General features: G+C 35.5%; 1 protein-coding gene and 1 long non-coding RNA gene across 12 annotated transcripts in view; one reads left to right on the top strand and one right to left on the bottom strand.

Moving 5' to 3' along the window:
• DMD (dystrophin) overlaps positions 1-21,607 on the top strand; it is a 2,504,498-nt gene that overhangs the window by 2,077,181 nt on the left and 405,710 nt on the right. For 10 of the 11 annotated variants that reach the window (XM_069063824.1, XM_069063827.1, XM_069063826.1 and 7 more), the window contains 2 exons: positions 11,442-11,614; positions 19,940-20,096. In XM_069063824.1, the coding sequence (XP_068919925.1) occupies positions 11,442-11,614; positions 19,940-20,096 (330 nt within the window). Of the gene's footprint in view, positions 1-10,479; positions 10,688-11,441; positions 11,615-19,939; positions 20,097-21,607 lie in introns of those variants that run through there. The other variant, XM_069063834.1, reaches the window with a different exon arrangement.
• Positions 9,723-21,607, bottom strand: part of LOC138142779 (uncharacterized) — a 26,671-nt gene continuing 14,786 nt past the window's right edge. The window contains exons 2-3 of the long non-coding RNA XR_011163538.1: positions 10,679-10,779; positions 9,723-10,311 (exon numbers count right to left, since the gene is read on the bottom strand). This is a non-coding gene — a long non-coding RNA (uncharacterized lncRNA). The remainder of the gene's footprint in view (positions 10,312-10,678; positions 10,780-21,607) is intronic.

Raw genomic sequence — 21,607 nt, 5'->3', positions numbered from 1 at the left:
AGGAAGATTACTTTGGAAGAAAAGCAATACCTTTAGAAGGATGCATAAAACATTTCTGTTGTAGGAATATTCTCCTGCTCCTTAGGTAATCAGGTTGTTTTTCTGAGGCATAGACTAAAAGTCTTTTAGGAATAGAAGAATCTAATTTCTAAGATAGTAAGACTATATATCTACAGATGGCAGCTGTCCAATCCAACTCCTCCATTTTGGAGATGAGAAAACTCAAGGAGGTTTAAGGGTCCAGAGTTGCACAGATAGTGTCAGAGACAGCGTCTCAACCCAGGTCCCTATGCTCTTTCTACTGTACCCCTTGTTTCCTGGTATGCATGGTTTTCGTGTATACATTCCCTAGCAAGGCAGGTTAGAGAAGATTACAGAATAAGTCATGGCTACTTATAGAACAGTGTGACCAAGCCCATTGGCAGAAGTATGGATGAGGACACCACAGAGCATGCCTGTCTTCTGGCAACCAAATGAAATGAATGGTTAGGAGGAAACATAATAAAGGCTTTCTTACCTCATAGTACCTGGGAAGAGAGAAGGAGCTTATAGGCAGGAAATGCATGCTAATAGGAAAGGTGATAAATCACCAAAAAAACCTATTGATAATTCCATAATTATACCTGGTGCTGGTCCCAGGCTCCACCTCCCAATATCAATTCAGTGTCACATATCACCTTCGCTGCAGTGCCAAGGTTGGCCATGCTTAGTAAGCTAACTTTGGCTGTTTTCTCCTCTTTCCTTTTCCCCCATGTTTTGAAATGTTTTCTTAATAAATAGTAGAACTAGGAACTCTTCTGCTGTAATTTGAAGGACAAAATGCCTGGTTTGAACTTTTGCTATTGATGATAGCTTAATATTTTATTGGTACTATTCAGTGCATTGACAAAAAGCTATTCCATTAGCTACACTTTCCCATGATAGAAGTCAATTGCTAAATAGTGTATGCTGACTCCCTAAGCATGGAAATACCATTAAGTTCCCCAAGAAGAAATAATTAGCTAAATCTTGTAGTAGAGAGCAGTTAACCCACCAAAGATCACTGGGGGATCAGACCTAATTACTTCAGCATTCCTTTAGTTAAACAGTCACATTCATGATATTTGGATCTTTTTCAGACACATTTCTTAAAATACTTAGAAACTTAAGGTCAAAAGTGGTGTGTTTTTTTGGTTGTTTGTATGCAGTTGATATCCCTCATCTACTTGTAAAATACCTTCCAAAACCTCCTGGCAGAGAAAGTAAATAAAGTATAAACATTCATTACATGTTTTATAGAGGTAGTGTTATTCCTGATTAGAAGAGTATGATTTCCCCCCTCCACTACATGGTAAATGGATCATATGTCTTATGCCAGAGGTGTCAAACTCAAAAAGAAACAGGGACCCCTAATCCATACGTGAGGATCCCTGAAGGCTGCATATTGACTTAATTTTAAAATGTAATAATACCTGTGTTTTAATTGTATTTTTTACTAATTTCATTAAATATTTCCCACTTGCATTTTAATCTGGTTCACTAGGGAGTGTTGGGGGGCCACATGTTTGACACCTCTGTTTTATGCCATCCAATTATTCTAAATATTTATTGCTTTTCAGTGTTATAATGTTGCTTTTGTTTTGACTCTTCCCTTTCCTTCATTTATAGTGTAGGTAATTAAAGCAAGCCAAAGAAAATCAGTTACATCACTGATATGATTGATGATTTATCAAAAAATAATATTACACCACTATGTGTTCTTGCCTTTTTACATATTGCTTATGGGATAAGATGAGGCATCATCAACTAATTGCTTACTTCCAATGCACAGCCTTTAACTGTAATGACTATAGGAAAAGTCTACATCACAAAGAAAATAGATACATAAATGAATGACTTCAAAATATTTAATTTTCACAAAGTGTAGTTGATTGGTATATGTATAGCTCATACACAACCATGTGTCTCTTTGCAAATAGAAATCTGTCTTTAAACGTCTAGATATACCTCATCCAATTTCAAAGAACCAGTCAAAACCATTCAAAACTTTTAGATTATAAGCAGCAATTTTTCTGCTTGATGCAAAAATAATTGAATGACATTCCCTCCCTCTATTCTCCTCTAAAGAGAAAGAAGTGTGAGTAGGAGAGGTGGTGACAGCTGAAATTGGTGTGGCAGTGGAATTCAGGATCCTAGATTCTTCCTGAAAAGATAGCAAGTGGTTGTATGAAAGCTGAAGTATCCTGATAGATAAGGAACCCAATAAAAGAGAGCACTTCAAGGTTCATAATTTGTATGAACAGCTCTGAATATTTCCTTCCAGAAAGAAGACTCCTTTAAGGAGCCCTAGGAACTGCATCCAAAACTACTGGGCTTCTTAGAAAGGGGGAATTATTCATATCACCTAGGGGTGTTGGCCAAGGATACAAGAAATTTCTAACCCCTGAGCACTTTGGGAATGATATGACCATGTGCTTCCCCAAAAGAATAAGGTCTCTAGGGCATCACATCCCTGCTCACAGCTTTTCCTCAAGAAGTGGTTACATGAAAGGGGCTAAGGGAGGGGAAAGTGAACAGCATACATCCCCCATCCCCAGTCCACTTACAATCCTCAAGCCTGTCCAGATTCATTGACCTTTCCTGGAGCCCACTTTCCCACTTAAAATGTCAGCAAAGGACCTCAAAGTATGAGAAGAAAATGTGATGCCAAGATTTTAACATGTGGGGTGAAATCCCATAGGAGTTAAAACTTTGAGAGTTATTAGTTCCTACTAGTGGTAAGTAAAAAAAAAAAAATAATCACTCCAAGTTAAGAACCTATTAATTTTCTAGACTAACTTTCAGAGTCTTGAATCACAGTTCTACAAGGTTAGATTCTTTAAAGCACTGGGGTTTTTTTTACTACTATTATTATCATTTGCTTCAGAATACATAATGGTTTTTATTCCTTTTTGGATCAAATATAAATTCCTAAATCTTTTATTCAAGGTCATCCATCCACTGTCTATGATATATCATTCCAAGAACATCTCATCCTTAATTTCACCTCTTTCCTAAACCCAAAATCACTCAGCAACTCTTACTTGTAGATTCTTATTACTTTTTCCATCTCTGCTTCTCTGTTCTCCCTTGTCTTTTCTAAAATATCAACTTGCCTGCCAAAACATATACAGAAATTATAAGAGCATAAGAATAAAATACTTTTTATACAAATCAAGTCCGATTTAAATAATTGGACTGATAGTTATTGTCATGGGTAGGTAAGGCCAATATAATAAAAAATGGCAGTTTTATCTAACTAATCTATTTATTCAATGCCAACCCAATTAAGTACTAAAAAATTATCTTATTGAGTTAGAAAAAATAATAACAAATCTCATTTGGAAGAACAAAAGGTCAGGAATTCCAAAGAAACCAGGATACAAAAAATCTAAAGGAAGGAGATTCAGCAGAATCAGACGTTAAACTATATTATTTATATAATACACATTGTTAAAGTGTAAGGTGGGTAATTTCAGTTATTTTAAATTAAAATTTTCTTGTATAAATAAAAATCTATGTAGTCAAGAATAGAAGCAGTACAGAAAATTGTGGGGGAAACTTTCATAGACAATCTCTCAGAGTGTGTTGTATTGAAATACTGCTGTGGTGTAGGAAATGGTGAGCTGGCTGATAAGGAAAAACATGGAAAGACTTGCATCTATGGAAAAAAGATTCCATCTCCAGAGAAAGAGATAACAGGTGGAAATAAGCATACTACAGTCTTACATATATGTGTATGAGTGTGTATGTGTATATATGAGTGGGTCTTTAATTGTAGCCTTCTTGAGGGGGAAGGAAGGGAAAAAATAAAGTAAAAAGTGCACAACAGAGAACAAAAGAAAACCTACAGGGACACAAGGAAAAGCCGAGTAGCTTTGAAAACAATGGTTTCCTTGTAAACAAAATTTATTGTTTTATACTGAATCCTCTCTTATGTTCTGCTGTGTACATGGAAATGTTCTTTATTTTTCTTTTCTCATTTTGTATTTAAGTTTAAAATGAATAAAACATTTATTAAAAAGGATTAAAGTGATTTTACTTTCATAAAATAAAAATAAAGAAGTAAATAAAATAAAACATCATCTTGCCTTCTGTCTCAGACTATGAATGAATTTTGTTTCAAGATCAGGGTCAAAGTACCACTGTCTCATGCTTTTGATTAATACCTTTTTAATCGCTCCTTCTACTTTGTCTTTGCTGAGGACCTGTGTGTACATTAGTGATTTCCTCTCTGGTCTCCTAAAAGAGACTAGCTATGGTGTAGTTAAAAAAAAAAAAGGTGTTAAATTTGAAGTTAGAGGTCCCAGGTTTGAATTTCAGCTCCTCTTCTAGGGATCTTTAGACATCCCCTACCTGGACCCCAGTTTCCTCAGCTGATAAGTGAAAGAGTTAAACTAGATAATATCTGGGTCCCCTCATGGCAGGCATTAAGCTTCATCTACTATTTCTGTGTTCTTTATGGATATCTAGAGCAGTCATGGATACATTATTGGTATTTGACAAATGTCTGTTTTTAGTGTGCATAGATAATAGGCAGAGAACCTCTTATTCTAACTAATGAGATATCAGAATATGGATAAAATAAATACAGAAAAGAGACTGTTCATTTGACTGCTGACTCCACCAGCAAGGTTATGAACCCAGGGTCACCTCCCTGCTTAGAAATCAGATTATGTATGTTTGTTAGAATTGTTTCTATAGTAAAGGTGAATAGATTCTGAGAACCTAAGTATTTACTCTTCTTCCTAAAGCATAAATCTTTAATATTTTGCCTTTGTTTCATCTATTTTGGCTGTTTATATGACTTTTTGGCTTCTTATTGCTTCTCAGATATTGTCATTATATGTAGAGTTGTCAAAGAGAGGAGTTTCAAAATAAGAAGCTTTTGCCAATATGTATGTGTATATACATGTATAAATAAATGTATGTGTATGTATATACACATATTTGTATATGTATATGCATACTACATATTTGTAGAAAGGCAGGTAGGGGCAAGGTCAGAGAACTTACATTGTCTATGATGTTGATAATAGTGTTACTAACAATTATTTAAATGTAGATGAAAATTATTCAGTATTTGTTTTAGATCTTTTTTCTTCCTGATTACCTTTTTGTTTCTTCTTCCATAATTTCTTTCTTTTATTCTTCCCTGGTTGACTCATTATCCATAGACAATGTAAATAATTCTGTTTAATATATAACTCTATTATAAATTCTACTCAATCCTTTATTTATATTCTTATTAATTTTCTTGGATGTTCCATTTACAAATGGCTTTTCAAAAAAGAAAATAAACTATATATCTATTTATCTATAGATATCTATGTGTGTGTGTATATATATATATATATATATATATATATATATATATATATACACACACATATATATGTATTTCTATCCTGGGAGGCATGTAAATTTCAGGTGTGTCCCAAAAGTTTGTGTTTCAACTCCTGGACATCAGACAGGTCTTTTTCAGAGAAATCCTCAAAATGTGTTAATAACTGATTTCTTTGGAAGTGTGAAGAAGGTGAAGATCACGATGGAGACTGTTTCTCTGAAGCCTGATTTGAGCGCACTGGGTCACCTCAAATGCCAAAAGGACGAAGAGCTAACAGAACCCCTCAATTACGCTGAACAGCTTCCTGTGGCTCAGATAATTCACCAGAAACCCAAGCCAAAGGAGTGGCACCCGCCAGGAGGCTTCATTCTGGGCCTCTGGGCCCTCATCCTAATGGTGTTCTTCAAGATGTACGGCATCAAGCCGTATGGGTTCTAAAAGCAATGGCATCACTCCTGGAGCCCCAGACAGAGGGGAGGGGGCTAGGGGCCCTGTGCTCTGATGCGACTTTTTCATTGTAATGCAGTTTCATACTTGAAACATGTTCTGCTGTTAAAGGGATTTTCATTTTCTGTGTTAAACATGGTGTAAGTTAATTAAAAAAAAAGATGGATAAGATCCAATTTTTTTTAAAGCAGCAAATATTTTTATTATAGTGCATTCCTACAAATATGACATTAAATAATTAAAAACCAAAATTATCACCTAATCACTTATCAATCATTCCAAGCAAACTGAATTCTACTTTAGAGCAAGCAATATATGTGTGAAGACAAAAGTTCTAGGGTCCCCTCTTCTTTTCTCTGGAAAACAGCTAGGCCTTTTGGATGGAAAAGGGTTTCCCATCTGGTGGATCTTAAGGAGTCTTCCGGGAAAGCAGTTGGAAATGAATGTAGGGCTTCACCCCACCTGGAGGAATTGTCGCAGCAGCCAAGAGCTTGTGAAGTTGCTCATCATCTTGAAGGGCTAGCTGGATATGCCGAGGGGTGATCTGGACTCTTTTGTTTGCCTGAGCAACATTACCAGACAGCTCCAGTATCTCTGCTATCAAATAGTCCATCACGGCAGCCAGAAAGATGGGGGCTTCAGGACTGATCCTTTCAGCATAGTTTCCAGTCTTTAAATGTTTATGTATTTGACCCACTGGAGACTGCAAGCCAGCCCTGTAAGACTGAGATATCTTGGAAGATGGAAGATCTTTTGGATCTTGGAAGATCTATGTATCTACATATATATACATATATATATATTATATATATATGTATATAGTAGCACCCCTTCTTACTTTTGAATTGGAATAGGAATATCTTCATCTTACTAAGTGACCCTCCCTTTATTCTAATTAGGATGGTAGTCTGCGTCCCACACTAGCCAAGATTATTTCCACCTTTGTGTCTTTCTTAACTTGTGTCCTCTTTTCTCTCAACCTATTCAAATCCTGCCCATACTTTAAAATCCAGTACAAGAACAGTAACCTCTACAAAGACTTTCCCAAAGTCAACATGAATCTCTCCTGCTAATTCATATTATTATACCTACAGTTTATACATACAACTTAACACATGATCATATGCTTCTACAATTGTTCTGGGTATCTTATCTCCTCAACAAGTCTACAAAGACCCTAAGATAGAAATCATGTCATCCCTTTCTCCTATTTCCTATATAGTTATTGTATAATATTGAAGAAGCCTAACTGGGCAGCCAAGTGCTATGGTGGATAGAGTGCTGTGTCTAGAGTCAGGAAGACCCATCTTCCTGAGTTTAAATCTGGCCTAATGATGAGGAATAGTGATTCTCTGACTGGCTCTTCCCAGTGACTCATGCTACCATTCCTAAAAGCTAAGCTGTGTTCCAGTAGTGCCTCTGGGTTTAGCTGGCAGCATGACTTTGAGCTAGTTTAATTATTCTCTCAGACACCTAGGTGATTCAGTGGATGGAGTGCTTGGAAGAATCATCATCCTGAGTTCAAGTGACCCTGGGTAAGTCTTAACTCTGTTTCCCTCAATTTCATCTGTAAAATGAGCTGGAGAAGTAAATAAACCACTCCAGTATCTTTGCCAAGAAAACCCCAAGAAAGGAGCCACAAAGAGTTGGACATGATTGAAAACAACTAAATAACAACAAAGTTGGCCCTACAGTGGCTGAGCTACAGACTGTTTCTTGTCTGTAAGATATCCCTCTGCCCTGGACCCAGGCATGTAATAGGACTGGATTTGATTCTCAGAGAACCTGGCCTCTAAAGATAGGTGTTAGGTTCTCTTTTCTCACACTCTTTATCTTGTTGAATATGCCTTCATTTCGTGTTGGGTGAAGTCACAGATTAGGAGTACTGAACTGCCTTTTGGGCATGTCTAATTGGATACTTCATAGACATCTCAAGTTCATTATGTCCAAAATGGAATTCTTTACCTATTCTTCCAAAGCCTCTATTATTTTAAACACTCTTATTTTTTAACTGCACCACCAACCTTCTAGTCACATGAATTTACCATCCCTGAGTTATCTCCAATTATTCTTTTTTCCTCAACCCTATCATCTAATCAGTTGCCAAATCTTACCAGCTCATCCTCTGCAACATTTCTTGCATCTATCCTCTTCCTCCACTTCCCTCAGTCTCATTCAGTATTTCATCATCTCTTGTCTAGATTATTTTGATACTTTTCTAATTAATCCCTGTGAAGATGCTCATGTCCTACTACAGTTCTTCAAAGTTTCCAAACTGATGTTCCTGAAGCACAGGTCTGACAAAATCATTCCCCTGCTCAAGATGTTCCACTAATTCCTCCATTTGGCATTTAAAGCTTTTCACCTTCTGCCTCTGACCTACTTTTCCAGGTCTATAATACATTATGATCCTTCATATACTCTGGGTTCCATTCAAATCATCCTACTTGCTCTCTTCTCTGTAGGCAACATTCCATCTCCTGTCCCTCATACCTAGAATCCGCTCCCTTCTTGCTCTCCACGGTGTAGAGTGCCCAGCTTCCTTCAAAGCCCTGTTCAAATGCCACTTCCTATAGTAATTCTATGATGATCTCCTAGTTGCAGAAACCTCCCTTTCTCCCCCAAAATTACTTACTATCTTGAATGTATTTTGTCTTTACTTTTCTGTGTATATGTTGTTCCCCCTCCCCAATATATTATAAGCTACCCTAAAGGAAATCACTGTTTCATTTTTTACATATCTCCAAGAACTATAACACAGTAGAAGCATAATAAAAGTCTAGTGAATGGAAGAATAAATGAAATATGTATCTGTATATATACCTATATATATACGTACCCACAAACATGAATGAATAGAAGAATGAATGAATGAAATATAATATGTATAGTAAGCAGAAGAATAAATGATTTATGTATATATCTTTAGGGAAGAACAGATTTATGAAAATTTATGAATTATCTTTTTTTATAATTCTATTCAGAAGACCTATCTATTTTTAGCATAAGTAAAGAGACTCTATATTTTTTCATTTAAGGCTTGGACCCTACTGGGAAATGCAAAGCATAGAATTTATAAATGCTTATGAAATACAAAAATACAATTATTTGCATATGTATGTCAACAGTTCTAATTAATGAAGGCAGGACATCCAAAAGTTTTGATTTTCATCACTGAAATTTATACTTTAGTTTTTTGTGATTTATTCAATGTGTAGGGATCCATTCCACATCTGTGTGGATAATTTAATGAACCAATATGACTAAGTAATAGATTACCTGGTGTACAATGTTCTGGTGATGAGCCTTTCTGAATTTAGGTTAGCCAACCATCTGTCTCTATCTAGGTCATACTTAGAGAATTTCCAGATTTGTACCTTAAGAGAATGAAGTTCATCTCCACACTGTGATGAGGTGTGGGAATAGATCTTTAGTGGAGGGGATCTCCAAAATATATTCATAACTTATGAATTATTAAGTAGCTCCTAAGAAATAGGCATTAAACAGAATAAGATCAAGACATTATAAAAATCGCCAAAGTGTTCACTGCAAAGTGCAGTTGAGGTATCTGGAAAACATGGTTCTAATCTAGGGGTTTATGTAACTCCTTACCTAAGAATAATGTAAAAACAGGTGGCAGGCCAGGCACGGCTGTAATTTGCTGTTCCCTGGCTATTGATTCTTTAGGGAGTTTTGATCTAAATTATTCAGCTCCTCATTCCACTGTTTCTTGGATTTTTGGTTGGTGGTGATGATATTTTTTGTTGTTGATTTTTTTTAAGATGGAACAAAGAAAATTCTAGTGCTCCTTTGTTTTGTTTTGTTTTAAATTGACCTTTGTTTAAATGAAGCAGCTACATCATCAAATGTGTGCTCTAACAGCAGAATTCAACTTGTTTCACACTAGGTGTTAGTATCAATCAGTTTATTGGCTTTTAAAGCAAACATGTATTTGATGGGACAGAGACAGATACAATTCCATTTATGTTATTCTTTCCATTCTTAAATTCTCTGATAGAGTCCATTCCATATCTCCATTCTGTCTTCTAGCCAAAGAGAATGGGACAGCATTTCTAAAAGAGTCAATCAATGATGCTTTGGCTGCCAGAAATAGTGACAGAAGATATTCATTGTCCTTCCACCTCACTTCTGCAACATTCACAATTCTAGGGGTAAAGACTATTACTGAAAACCCGACCTAGTTCTTTGGAATCACTACCAGAGTGTTACTACCACCTTTTCCCATTCTTTAGAAGAGTGATTCATTTCCATTTTTGAAAGGGGGTGGGGGGTAGGGGAATGGTAATTCTTCTAGTTACAGAGATCAATTTGATTGTTAGTCGTTTCAGAATGAATTTTTAAACTTGTTGAACACAAGCATACAAATGTCTAAGAGCAAGTCAGATAATATACAAAGCCTCCATTCATTGTGTAGGCAGAAAGGAATGCTGGTCCCCGGCAGCTCTCTGAAGAATGTTCTTTTGGCAGCAGCTGTTCAGCTAGAAACAAGGAGGGAAACACATATAAAATGAATTTATAATGTCTCTGGCTTATAATGACAAAATGATAAGGAAAGTTGGCTGTTTATTACAAACTGTCAGTTGCAGATTCTAACCCTCCTCTCTTCATGGTCCCTCCCACATCCAAAGGCCTGGCTACCATCTCACCAGAGCACAAAGTGCTTGTTTATGATTATTGACTGTTGAGGCCTGTGCTCTGAAATTCATTCTGTCAACAGAATGTAAGCAAAGTTGGCATTTTAAAGCAGGACTGTTTCAGTAGCTTAGTTTCCTCGGGATTGCTATGCAGCAGGATCAATGTTGTAGTCCCCGGTTCAAGCTGAAAATGTTACACAGGAAGACATACCATGTAAAGGTCAGATCCTACTATGATGATGAATGTCTTGATCTATGTATACAAGAGTGATTGGATGCATGGATCTTCTAAGGGCTCTCTGAACTTTTCACCTGCCAAAGGAAAAAAATACAATAGTCTCATTGACTGAAAACCTTATTGATAAACAAAAGCTTATGATGCAAAGGTGAAATGAATGTGAATTGTAAAATATATGCTGCTGTTACAAATCCTTTTACATCATTGGCATTAGTAGAACAATGATAATAGGTGTTTTATCAAGAGAACCAATGAGGTTCTTATTTTCATTGGAAAACAAAACCAACCACAGTAATAAAACCTGTGGTTTTGTAAGGTACTTTACTTTATAGGGGAATTAGTTTCTTTTAAAATGTTGAAAACAGTCTGTTTCATCTTGAGAAGGAAAAGGCATCTTCTGAAATTAATAAGTTTAAAAAAAAGTTTTTGTGAATTTATTAACTTTTACTTCAATGTGATGTTACCAATTTGCAATCGCTACTTAATAAAATTCATTATACTAATCCATTTAACCAAAATGAAGAAACAGTACATGCACTAATAAGTTTGAGTTTTGTAAGTGTGGGTTTTAAGTTGTTTTTCCTGTCAATTGCCCAGTTATAATCTTTAAATCTTATTTTTAAATTCCAGTTATTCAGCTTGTCAATATTTTAGCTTCTCGCTTGCTTTTTTTCTTTATCTTCTTCTTTCTAAAAGTAATTCTAGTTGTTTTCTCTGTCCATCATTTTTTATACAGGATCTCCAGGGAGAAATTGAAGCTCACACAGATATCTTCCACAACCTGGATGAAAATGGCCAGAAAATTCTGAGGTCTTTAGAAGGTTCTGACGATGCTGTCTTACTGCAAAGACGCTTGGATAACATGAACTTCAAGTGGAGTGAGCTGAGGAAAAAGTCTCTCAACATTAGGTAGGAATATATCAAGAGAAATCCCAGAATGGATTTTTTTAAATGGCAAAATTACCCCCCATTTTCCCAGTACAAGAACCTAATTTTATATCTGCTTATGTAAATCATAGAATTTCAGAATGATTCATATTATTTTGAATAAATGAATCATTCATTTGCTTGGTATGGAGATGATAGTTGAGGTTTCAGATTAGATTAAAATGGTGATGTTTTATAACCACAAGAGAGATGCATATTAAGACGTTAGTACATTTAAATTGGGAGCACAGTATTCTAATTTTCTAGAGATGCCTCTTGGCTTATCAGAGGGTTATATAAAAAGCAATGGAATTAACATATAATTAGACTGGGGATTCTGGTGGCATTCCTTATATATCAACCACTGTTAGATTTGTAATATAGAGGGTATCCTTTTAAGGATATGAGTTCCAAGTATTTAGTGAAAGACTATAGGAGATAACAAAATGGTATGCCTTTACTTGATGTCATAATACCTTTTGCATGCCATTCTCTTTAAGAGAAATGAAATTCTCAATTGCAGCATCCCTATGATTTGCAAAGGGTTCAGTTCTCATTATAGTCATTTTGATAAATAGCTAAGAGCTACTGAGATGAAGTCTAAAACGCAAGGTCACCAATTCACTCTTGACATTGCTGAGGGTAGAGGCACCATTTCCTATCCTCTCATTGTTTGAGCTTTCTCTCACACTACATTTTGTCATCTTTTTACTTTCCTAATTCTCCTAGGTTGATGAGGGACAAGGGTGTACCATTAGGTATGAGATAGTTAAAGATAACTTCTACAGTTTTAGTCATGCTCAAATCCAAACAAGAAAGAATTGGGTTTATAAGGCAAAGTTGGATAAGGGAGTACTTTTCCAAGGACACCATGCTGCTCATCCCCCATCTCTGCCTCCTGACAATTGTGAAAGTTCATCCTGGAAGTTTGCCCTACCTGCTATGTCTCTCCGAGTGTGAAATCTGAGGCATTCATTTCACCTTGCTTTTTTGTTCGTTAGTTTTACACCCATGTTGTTGGTGGTAGGTCAGAGGGCAGCAATAGGGAGCAGTGTCCTCAAAGTAATGTATGAAATATTAGCTTTCTGTAGCACAAGCCCTGAGGAAGGTCAGTGTGTATAATGACAAAAAGCTCCTTCATAACACCTATCATTAAAAATAAATGAAAGATGTGAGACTGAAAAGATATTGGTAGGTAAAGTAGAGAAAAGAAAGATTTTGTACTTTTTTGTGGGCAAGCAAAAGAAAGGGGATGTAGCTCTTCAAAGCATTATTCTGAGATGGCTCTCCTCAGATGCCTTTTCTTTGCTTCCTGTGAACTTGATGAAATAAAGAAAGGATTGAAAAAAGACAAAACAGTACATCAGTCAAAATACAGGCAATTCAATTGCTAAGATTTCCCTCATGCCAGCCACAGTGATTAATTTCTGCTTTCATTAATCACCCAGAAAGTCATAATTTAGGTTATTACTTGTGTTACCCAGTCTAGAATAAAACATTCAAGTCAGTGGTTTGAGTCTTTAAAGAAGTCTCTGTGATAATATAGGCAATAGGTTTTATAAGCAACCATTTATGATAAAAAGAAATAATCCTTCCCATCAAAACAAGCAAGTTTATCTAGTCTCTAACATTTGGTTGAAATGAGTCTCTTAGGTACTTCCTAGGGATTGGTGGTATTCAGAGGAGGGAGGCAGAGTAGAAGTGGTAAAATGGTAAGATTGAAAAACACTGGGAAAGGATGCAAAAACATGAGCAGTGCTTATCAACTTTCGTTGCAAATAGAATATTTCTCTATCTTAGTTATTATATAGAGTGAAAATTACTACAAGTTGAAAAATCACCTGGAAAAAAATGTGCCCATGCTTGAAAAATCTATGATATTATTCCCTGTTCAAAATTGCATTGCTTTATGGAGAAAGCATTTTGAGAGTTTGAAATTTTCTATTTCAAGAGATAATAGTAGTAGATAATATTTAATTTTCATAGGTTAGTTCTTCTCAGCTTTTTCTCAAATCACACGTTTTAACTCCAAAATTGCCTCTCAGTGAGCTCAAATACTCAATATCTGAACCCAAATATTTTCTAGTTTTGTTTTTTTATTGGCTCATAAGAGGAGGTATTCTCAATCCTCCACAAGTTGTCACTGAATTGTTCTCAAGGTTGCCTTCAACTTAACCATCTTCCTTCTTTTCTATTTCTCCAGCCATCACTTCCTTAGTTTCCATCACCAACAGCTTAGCTATTATCCCTACCTAGATTGTTTTCCATTTCAGTTCATCAATAGACTGCAAGACGAATCTTCCATTTTTATGTCTTTCTTTATGTCAGTCTTTCACTCAAAAAACCAGGGTTGTCTCCCAATTGCCTATATATCAATTTTTTGTTTACTAACAATTGAACCTTCTCACCCATTCATCCTTTCCCCCACCCCTTTTCTTATACATATGTACTTGTCAACACGTCTGATGACAGATGCTTCCCAACATGAACTTTCTTTTTTTGGTTTGTTTGTTTTTTTGGAGGGGGGAAGGTAGGGCAATTGGGATTAAGTGACTTGCCCAAGATCACACGGCTAGTTTTGTGTTATGTGTCTGAGGCCATATTTGAACTCAGGTCCTCCTGACTCCAAGGCCAGTGTTCTATTCACTGCACCACCTAGCCAACTATCAATGTGAATTTTCAGATCTAGCCAAGCAAGGAGATATGCTTAAAACTACCACCTGTCTTCCTTGTTCACTAATCATCCACTTTCATTTCTGTATTACTTACAAATAGCATTTCTGAAACCAACAATGCCTTCCTTGCAACATGTCTATATGTATGTATTTGCACACACATATACATATGTAAATTTGAATAGCTTAAAACAAACACTGTCTTGGAATACTGTATATATCTGCATGCATGTATGTCTACATGCATGTATATTATGCCTAGATGGAGAGATATGTATATGTGTGTGTATATATATGAAATATCATCCAAAATGGATGTTCTCCAGGAAACCTCCCCAGATTGATACACGAAGAATTTGCTCCAGTTGTCATTTTCCTATGACATCCTTTGCATTGTTCTAATTTGCATGTGTTAAAAATGTCTGAGCTATTTCTAGTGCATATTAGTGTACCTATAGTGTACCTATTCAATGTCTCCAACTGGACTCAAAAATTCAAGAACTTTTATAAATAGTCAAATTGATATAACAGAAATAGTATGTAAGTGGGAGTCAGAAAACTTGGATTCACATGATATTTCTCTCATTTATTGTATTACCTGGAGTAAGTCTCTTGATCTATCTACAACTCTTATTTCTTCAAGCTATAAAAAAAATAAAATAAAAAAGGAGAGGGGGCAGGGTAAGTTCTAACATTATGATTTTAAATTAATTTAATAACTTCATATATAATTTGGAGCAAATATTTACTTTAATAATTATTACTAAGTAATTTCAAAGGGATATTATTGGGGAAAATAACTATAAGATATTAGATTTTTAAGCCTAAAAAGATATTGAATTGAATGTAGTTGAAATGCAGAATATCATATATCATCTACACAACACTATCCCATTCACTTCTGGTTAAAATATATGTCATGATAAGAAACTTTCAAGGATATTTAAATAGCAGGGGGCTAGAAAATGGCAGTTTATAGGATTATAGATTTAGAGATAGAAGAGCCTTTAAAATCGGTTAAGTTTGACCTCCTCGTTTTACAGATGAGGAAACCAAAGCACAAAGGCTATGGTTAATAATACTAATAAAAGTTATCACTTGTATAGCTCTTTAAGGTTTGCAGAGCACTTCACATGTATTAACTCAAGAGATCCTATTATTATCCCCATTTTACAGATAAGGAGAATACAGCAGACAGAGACTAAGTGACTAGGCACACAACTACTAAGTATCTGAAGGAGAATGTGAACTCAAAACTTAATGGCTATCAGTCCAATGCACTATTCACTATAGCTATTTATATGAAAAAAATAGGCATATGTCATATATAAAAGTGTATTGCTGTATTTATAGTTCTAGACACATACACACAAAGCATCATCCAGTATTAAAGTGGAGTCTATCTGTATAAATATTTGTAATTTTTTCTATTTCCATATCTATAATCATTGGGGGTTTTGTCAAATCACTTCAGAATTTGATTAAAAGGCTATATGAAACATCTCCTTAAAGAAAAAACTAAAGTTTTGCATTTATCTTGGTGGCATACTGTCACAGTTCCATATACTGTTAAAAGAATAGGGAATTTGATGCTTCTTTATAATAAGACTAAGTAAAACTATGACTGAGAAATTCATTGTGAAAGAACCAAATCTGTTGTATGGTAACCTGAGAAATTCACAGGACCATTTTGAATTAATTTGGAGAGGAAAATCAAAGTTGTTTCATTTTTGTCTATGAATCCCCAGTACCCAGCACAGTGCCTGGCTGAACAGAATGGAATTGAATTGTACTATCCAGAGCAAAGATAAACCTCTCAAGGAAAGATAGCTAAGGAATTTTAGCTTTCCTTGTTCGAAGCAAAGAAAGCAGAAGGAAAATGTGGAGTCCATCTTGAAAGAACCTCTTAGGACTTTAATTTTTGAGGTTGAAATTGATAGCCCATTTAAAAAAATGTCATTCTTATCTGACCTGGATTTTCTGCTTTTGGCCTGACGTTCTAACTCATAGTTCCTCCTTATTTTTATGGCCCCTTATTTTCCTCAGCATTCTTCTCTTTGTATTCTTAATTATGATTTCATTACCTATTGTTGCCCAAGATATTTCTATGGGGATTCGTGCCCATTTTTGTAATGGAAATGAAAAGGGAAAATTAATTTGGTATAGTAAGCTTTGCTTTAAGCACATTTTTTCATATTTTAGGAATGCTTTATAAAGTATTTCAAATTAAGCATCTACAAAATGAAAATGGAAATGTCTACATAGCATAGACATAGCTGATACCTAAACAGTACAATCTTCTCACTTCTTTACCACGACTTAGGTATCCAAGTACTGACAGATTCTTGAAAGACCAATTAAGAAGTTGCTCTTCCTAAACACATTTAAGATTCTGGAATTTTACAGAAGCTCTTTGTACAGCCCTATCTAAGGTTCCATAAAACATTGGCCCCATGTATTCTACACATTTCACTTTGACCCTTCAGTTCTACAAGGGTTACTGAAGATTAATGCATAGCTTGTGGAGAGCTGATTATTCATTCATTTAAGCATCTGCCATGTACAGAGCAACCATGGTAGGCTGCAGAAAGACACACCATTTAGGTTGAATGAAGTACAGAAAATTATTTTATTCAGCAAAGTGAAAAGTCACCATGAGGACTTTGCTTCAACAAGGTAACTCTCATACAAATATTAAAATTATACAAAATTCCTTGAAGATGCAACAACAGAGATAAATGTGTTTGATTAGTCTATGATTCTTAATAACAAGCAAGGCATAAAATAGGGGCTTATAACTCGTCAAAGGTGTTTGCATTGTAATAGAAGATGTCTTGTATAGAGTCTAAATTGTGGCATTTTACTCTGCTGAATAAAATAGTTTTTTTTATGCCCAGTAGATACTAAGAATAGTATCTTAGCGAGAAAATTTTTATCTATACCTTTTAGCAAATTGTATGTCGACAAAGCTCTGGTCTATTAGAAGATCTCATTTGTAAAAGCCTGCCCATTCTATTCCCTTGACTTCATCAACTATGACCTAAATACATATATAGGTTATTTTCATTAAGATTTGTAAAAAAAAGACAAAGTAGGCATATGAGCTGGTAGTTATTGATATTTTTTTCATCATTTTGAGGGATGGTAGTAACATCCTTGATTTTTTCCCAAAAATTTTGTATCCACCCCTATTTCAGATATATTGAGAATAAATCCTTCAGTGCTCTCAAAATGTGGTTATCTCTACCACAGACATCTGATTTACGTGGGTTGGTCTGGTGTTTTTCTTATTTTTTGTTTCTTTTACGTCATTTCAACATCTTCAGGATCATCAGTAAAAGTAACAGGTCTAGCTGAAACCTTAATCTTTGGAAAGTCACTTAGACTCTCTGGGTCTCCCTAATTTGTAAATTTAAATAATCTCTAAAGCTCTATCCCTTCCCTCTGTTAATTATTTCCAATTTGTCCTATAAATAGGCTTTTTTTTTGCCTTTTGGAGGGCAATCGGGGTTAAGTAACCTGCACGAGGTTACATAGCTAGTTTTTTTGTAAATAAGCTTTACATAGTTGTTTACATCTTGTCTCCTTGATTAGACTATGAGCTCTTTGAAAGGGGTGACTCTCTTTTACCTTTGTATCACTAGTGTTTAGTATGGTGCCTGGCATATAGTAGGTGCTTAATCAACATTTATTGACTGTTGACTTCCAGATCTAATATTATAAGTGTCTGGGATTTCTGTGACAAAATAATCAACACACAAGAGTTTGCAGAAATGTGTTAAAAATACCTCAAAAGCTTAACCTTATGGAAAATGTCTTCAATGCTCTCATTGTTTCATTGACATTGATGTCACTAGAAAATACCACACTTGACCTGCTGACATTTTACCAAGTAAAATATTTGAGGTGTATCTTAAGCACACTGAGCCACAACTTATCAATAAATGACAGAATTAAAGCATCAGGAGAGATTTCAGAGGCCAGGTAGTCCAAACTGTGCCTGAACATTAATCCTTTCTCTATAGTATCTTTGACTGATGGTTGTTCTTCCAACCTCTGTATAAAATGATGAGAAATCCACTAGCTCCCAAGGCCTCCAATCCTACTCTTATACAACTATAATTGGAATGGAGACAAAGTGCATGGCCTGCTAAACATTCCAAACACTGCATATAACAGTACAGAGGTAGCAGTGATGAAAATTGGAGTGTTGGGTGCTGTCAAAAAACAACATAGCTCAATGGTCAACAGCAAAACTCATCTCTGAGTTTCTTTTGTGAAAGGACAGTGCCTGGGGTGGGGTGAGGTGCTGGATGATCAAGTATAAGGCTGAATATATAGGCTACTGACCATATAGTAAATGACTTGGAATATAAGTCTAAGGAAACAGAACTTAGCAGGTGAGAACTATTGAAGAATTTTGAACAGAAGTGTAATGTGTACAAATCTCCTCTATTCATAAAGAGGATCTGACCAATATATGGAGCATAAATTGAAAGAGATAAGGGCAGAAAAATATGTTGCAAGAGTTCATGCAGATAGTAATGAGGGCCTGTAATCCAGGGGTATTGGAGGAATGATAGACACAAAAGTTATTAGATGATAAATGGGAGCTGGTAACTAGATTTAAGAAATCTAGGAAGAGTCAAAATAACATCATTTTTAGTCTTTCCTATGAAAGATGGCTTTTTGTGAAGGGGAAGAAATATAGGAGTGGTCTAAGTAATAAAAAACAAAAGATTTCTATAGAAACCTATTTTTTTAATAACATTAATTTTTTGAAAGGGGGGATAAATTAATGGTAGTATAAATGACAGATATAAAGAAATCAGGAGGTGGAGGTCAAAGAAAAAAAGATAAACCTTGTTTTGAGTATTTTGGGGTTTTAGATACCAGTGGGATTTCTAGGTAGGAGAAGTCCCGTAGGCAGTTGGATATGCAAGTCTGGAGCTTGGAAGAGAAATCAGATCTAGAAATATAGCTTAGGGAGGTAGCTGTGTAGTGGTGATAAATGAAGCCATATGAGTGAATAAGATTGCCAAATGACAGAAAATAAAGAAAATGACAGAAACCCTACTGAATATCTACCTTAAGGTGTTGGTAAGAGGAAAAGGAAGCAGAGGAGAAAATATGAAGCTAAGAAAAATTAAAACAAGAAGAGTGTGATATCTCAGAAGCCAAGAATGAAATTCTAAAATTATCAGTGAAAAAAGCCAAGGGAATAAGCTATTTCAATAGGTAATTACTGGCCCTTGAGAAACCAGATTCAATAGATTTGTCAGGCATCTATACAGGACTGAGGAGAGAGTAGGTGAGGAGGCAGTGGTGACATTAGTCATAAATAAATAACTTTCTTAAGGAATTTGTCTCTAAAGGGAAAAAGAGAAATGAATTGGTAGTTGAATGGAGTCTTGGTGCCATCTACCTGCCCATTGTTACCATTATACTGCCCCCAGCCTTTCAGTAAATCTCAACTTCAAGTGCATAGAAATTTGAGGAAAGCAAATCATGGGCATGCTCTTTATAATTAAGTTCATGTAGCACTGATACCAAGCCCAACCAGCATACGTAGAAGATGATCATTCCTGGGGCTAGTTACACCTGTTCAATGTTATGTAACCATATCTTTCAGATCTCATCTAGAAGTGAGTTCAGACCAGTGGAAGCGTCTGCATCTCTCTCTTCAGGAACTTTTGGTGTGGCTCCAACTGAAAGATGATGAGTTAAGCCGGCAGGCACCTATTGGAGGCGATTATCCCGCGGTGCAGCAGCAGAACGATATACACAGGGTAAGACTTTATTAAAGCACAGTCTTCAGGAAATATTTTTGGCATGGGAATTGGTTGTACTCGAATTGAGTAAGGTTCTTCTTAGCTCCCTAAAGTCAAGTGCTATGTAATAAGAAACGCAAGCTATCAATGTGGGTAATTGTGAAAAAGGAATATCACATGGGAGAAAAATATAGGATTATTCTGACAAGCCTTACAAATCATTAGGCAGAAAGTCTTCCTGTCACTAGGATAGAAAAGAATAACAGTTTTATTTATTTTTACTTGGCAACCATGTATTATATCTATATCTATATGTATATATATAGCTATTATTATTATTATTATATTAATAGCTAGCCTGTCACGGTCTGCAAAGTGCCCTGAATATATTCTCATTTTATCCTGACAACAACCCTGTGAAGTGGATGCTGTTATTATTCCCATTTTACAGATGAAGAAACTGAAACTCAAGGAAGTTTAAGAGACTTGCCTAGGATCACAGAGAGAAAATGCCCGAGGCAGAATTCAAACTCAGATATTCCTAATTCCTAGTCCAATGTATCTGTTCTGCTGGTATCACCTAGCTGTCACACTATAAAAGGAATGAAAAGGAAAAAGAAAAAGTCTCTGCTCTCCATGGGGCTAAGAAGGGAAGACCCATTTACAACAGTAAGCAACTAAAGAACATTTCCAAGGCAACGTATTAGCAAGGATGTGTAAGTGTCATCATGTAGATAGATAGAGCAGGTTAAGTAAGGGCTGAGGGAAATCACAGTAAGGGAATGAGTATTATGGAAGCCTATTTAGGGGAAAGATTTAGGAGGAAATAAATCTTCTTGAGGTCATTGGGGTCTGGATCAATGGAGAGCAAAGCAGTATCTGAATGGAGAAGATGTGAGCAAAAACACAAAGGCATTTTCAGGGCTTAATAAGGACTTTATCTGACCTGGCTGCTTGAATTCTCTATTCTCCTTCATGATACAGAGAAAGATCTAACTATTGAAATTATCCTTCTTTTATAAAATCATATTTTACTAGGATTACAGTCTTTTTTATGTTGCTTTATCTTTGGGGTATTTGGGGGTATTTATTTTTAGTCATTTTTAGCTCTTTAATTGGTCTCAGAAGAAAATTATTGGCTCTAAAGAGAAAAGTTTTATAACTAAATATTTTATAATTTGGGAGGGGGGAGAGGCAGAAGGTGTCCAGATCTGTGATTTCATTCAATGTGGATAGTCAATAATATGCAGATTGGCAACCTGCCTATAATGTGAAGTCTTAGAGTTAGCTTATGCTCTGTATGGTTCAGTAATTTGTGTATAGTTACACAGCTAGGGTATATCAAAGACACTTGAATGCAGGTTTTCCTTCCTCCAGGGCTTGCCATCATGCTTCTCATATTTTATAAAATAATGTTTCTGTATAGCTCAAAAGTCTAAAAGTTCATCCTTTGAATACTGTGTTGCGAATGGAGGTAGGAACTGTTTCATTTTTGTCTTGAGATTCCCAGCACCTAGAATCATACTTCA

The sequence above is a fragment of the Petaurus breviceps genome, unplaced genomic scaffold (genome assembly GCF_028583685.1).
Source record: "Petaurus breviceps papuanus isolate PSGF00001 unplaced genomic scaffold, PetGlider_PUasm1.0 90603, whole genome shotgun sequence".
Lineage (NCBI taxonomy): Eukaryota > Metazoa > Chordata > Mammalia > Diprotodontia > Petauridae > Petaurus > Petaurus breviceps.
This window is presented reverse-complemented; position numbering and strand designations above follow the sequence as displayed.